This window comes from Fukomys damarensis, unplaced genomic scaffold, assembly GCF_012274545.1.
Source record: "Fukomys damarensis isolate Sample0158 unplaced genomic scaffold, DMR_v1.0_HiC HiC_scaffold_30450, whole genome shotgun sequence".
Lineage (NCBI taxonomy): Eukaryota > Metazoa > Chordata > Mammalia > Rodentia > Bathyergidae > Fukomys > Fukomys damarensis.
The window spans coordinates 1-2795 of NW_022931362.1; the positions used below are offsets into that span (position 1 = coordinate 1).

General features: G+C 50.7%; 1 protein-coding gene across 1 annotated transcript; it reads left to right on the plus strand.

Annotated features, from left to right (window-relative positions):
- Positions 1–8: 8 nt before the first annotated feature.
- LOC104870565 (integrin alpha-M-like) lies at positions 9–2789 on the plus strand (the record flags this gene model as incomplete). The annotated part of the gene is made up of 5 exons (XM_010636236.2): positions 9–67; positions 229–358; positions 814–956; positions 2484–2624; positions 2712–2789. Coding segments are annotated over exons 1-5 (528 nt in total), but the record flags the coding sequence as incomplete, so codon positions are not given.
- Positions 2790–2795: the final 6 nt, after the last annotated feature.

The following is a 2795-nucleotide window of genomic DNA, read 5'->3' on the forward strand; positions in this document are numbered from 1 at the left end:
GACCGGAAGCTCCAGCTCCTTTGAGCATGAAATGTCTCAGGAAGGCTTCAGCGCGGCCATCACCTCTGTAAGTGCTCTCCCACTGACGGGTGGATGTGGGGCCAGAGGAAGTCAAAGAAGAGGTGAAGGTGGGGGGGCTCTTTGTGACGGTTTCTGGTGGGGAGGGACCTCTTTGTTGGGCAGCTGTGGTCCCTTCTCCTTATGACCCTGTTCAACCTCTTTTCCCAGAACGGCCCCTTACTGGGCTCTGTGGGCAGCTTTGACTGGGCCGGGGGAGCCTTTCTGCATACATCAAAGGGAAAAGTCACATTCATCAACACCACCAGAGTGGATTCAGACATGAATGATGCTTACCTGGGTAAGTGGAGAAAGGCCATGCTTCTCCAAGAAGAAGCAAGGGTGCAGTGTACTGAACTAGTGCAGATTCTGCTGGATCTATCTGTAGGACAGCTGTAAAGTCAGAAACTTCAATAGCCAGGTGTGGTACAATGCCTACAATCCCAGCACTTTGGGAGTCTGAAGCAGGAAGATCTCGAATAGCCCTGCCTGGGCCATTTAGCGACTCAGCGAAACCCTGTCTCAAAATGAAAAATAAAAAAGGACTGGGGATGTAGCCCAGTGGGAAGGCTTGGGTTTGGTGCCCAATACTGGGGCAAAATATGTTCACAGAGAGGAATGTAGCACAGGGCTCAGTTACCATAGCCCGCCATGCGCAGGGCTGCCCCGTTGCCCCTACCCAAGGCTGGGCCCACACGACAGCAAGGGCGGCGGGGCCTGGCGGGGAAGCACTTGCTCTAAGGTCGCCTTCTTCAGGTTATGCTGCTGCAGTCATCTCGAGGAGCAGGGTGCAGAGCCTGGCTCTGGGGGCGCCTCGGTATCAGCACACTGGCCTGGTGGTGATGTTCAGACAGAACGCGGGCACCTGGGAGACCAGCGCCAACATCCAGGGCAGCCAGGTGAGTGGAACGTGCGCAGGGTGGACCCGCAGGCTGGGAGGCTCGGGCTGACCTGTCCCGCTGTCACGCGGGGGCAGGGGGCGAGGGGCCTCAAGGAGACTCCGCGGTCGGCTCTGCAACAGCAAGCGAGAACGTTTGGTTTGTACCGAGCTCTCTATGATTCTACCTGTATCCAGAACTAGTATTCAACCAGTACATACGTTTTTCAACCAGTACGTAATTTAAAGAATGTTGCAGCAATTCCACATCTGTGATGGCTCTGTCCTTAACCCGGTTTCCTCCATCCAGGGACATGGGAGTGGACTGTGGTGCGCTACGTGAGGGAACAGTGGCACCGGGTCCCAGGTGTCCTAAGTGGGAGGAGCCAGTTCCAAAGGCTGCATCCCATAACAGGCTGTTCACATAACATTCTGGAAGAGCAAAATTACAGAAGGCAAATAGATTAGTGGTCACCAGGACTGGTGAGCTGGGGAAAGGCTGTGATGAGTAAGAGCGAATATTTTGGGAATGGATGAAACTTCTATAACTTGACTTCTATTACTTGGTGGTTAGATGACTTTATAGGTTGTGAAAACTCTAAAACTGTGTACTAAAAAGGCTGACTCTATATGTAAAGTTCACCCCAATAAACCTGACCTAAAAGTGGGCTGTCTGTTAGCCTCCCCTCATGCTGCTGTGAGTCGTGCTATGATGTCCTCCGTACATTTCCTTCCTAGAACTTAGCCAGGTTGAAAACTGCCACATTTCTGTGTCTGCTACCCAGCCGTGTGCAAATAACAAACCTTGTTTGCTGAACGAATCGATGGATAATTAAATGGAGAAATCCCATGGCTGAATTCTACATATTGACATTGGCCATAGTTTTAAAAATTTTATACTGAGGAGTGGGTGAAGGGAAAGCAGGGGAATGGGGAAAAAATGAGAACCAAGACCTGTCATGTAAAGGTGCAAGGTCCCAGTGATGAATGTAACTGTACTGTGTACTTAATAAGTACCAATAAACTCAATAAAAATTTTTGTAATGATAGGTAGACCTTATTTCTCAATATCACACAAAAATTCCCCAGTGGTCGTCGTTGTTTTTAATCCAGCCAGTCGGTGCTTTAGTACTTAATAAGTACCAATAAACTCAATAAAAATTTTTGTAATGATAGGTAGACCTTATTTCTCAATATCACACAAAAATTCCCCAGTGGTCGTCGTTGTTTTTAATCCAGCCAGTCGGTGCTTTATTAGTTAGACTGCCAACTTCAACCCTCCCCAAGACTTGCACTATACTGAAAGGGTATGCTGTCTGCTCTTGTAGGTTTTTCTGTTAGAGTGAGTCCAAGCCCACTGCCCCCTGACTCTATAATGTGCTCCTCTAGTTGGCAGCACATTCAAATAAGAATCTAAAATGAATCATCTAAAAATCACATCCTCTCCAAAACATTTTCCTCTGCGGCATGACGTCCTCTTCATGGAAAGAGCACCCCTGTGCCCCGCCTTGGGTGGGAAGGTGCGTGAGACTCTGGCCGTCTCTTTCAGATCGGCTCCTACTTTGGAGCCTCCCTCGGCTCCGTGGACGTGAACAATGACGGCAGCACTGACCTGGTCCTCATTGGGGCCCCCCATTACTACGAGTCCACACGAGGGGGCCAGGTGTCTGTGTGTCCCCTGCCCAAAGGGGTGAGTGCTGGTGGGACCTTGGCTGGGGTTCGGGTGTGGGTGGAAGGTTTGTGTACTTTGGGGCCCGACACTGTTTCTGTTTAACAGAGGGCTCGGTGGCGATGTGACGCTCTTCTCCGTGGGGAGCAGGGCCATCCCTGGGGCCGCTTTGGGGCAGCCCTGACAGTGCTG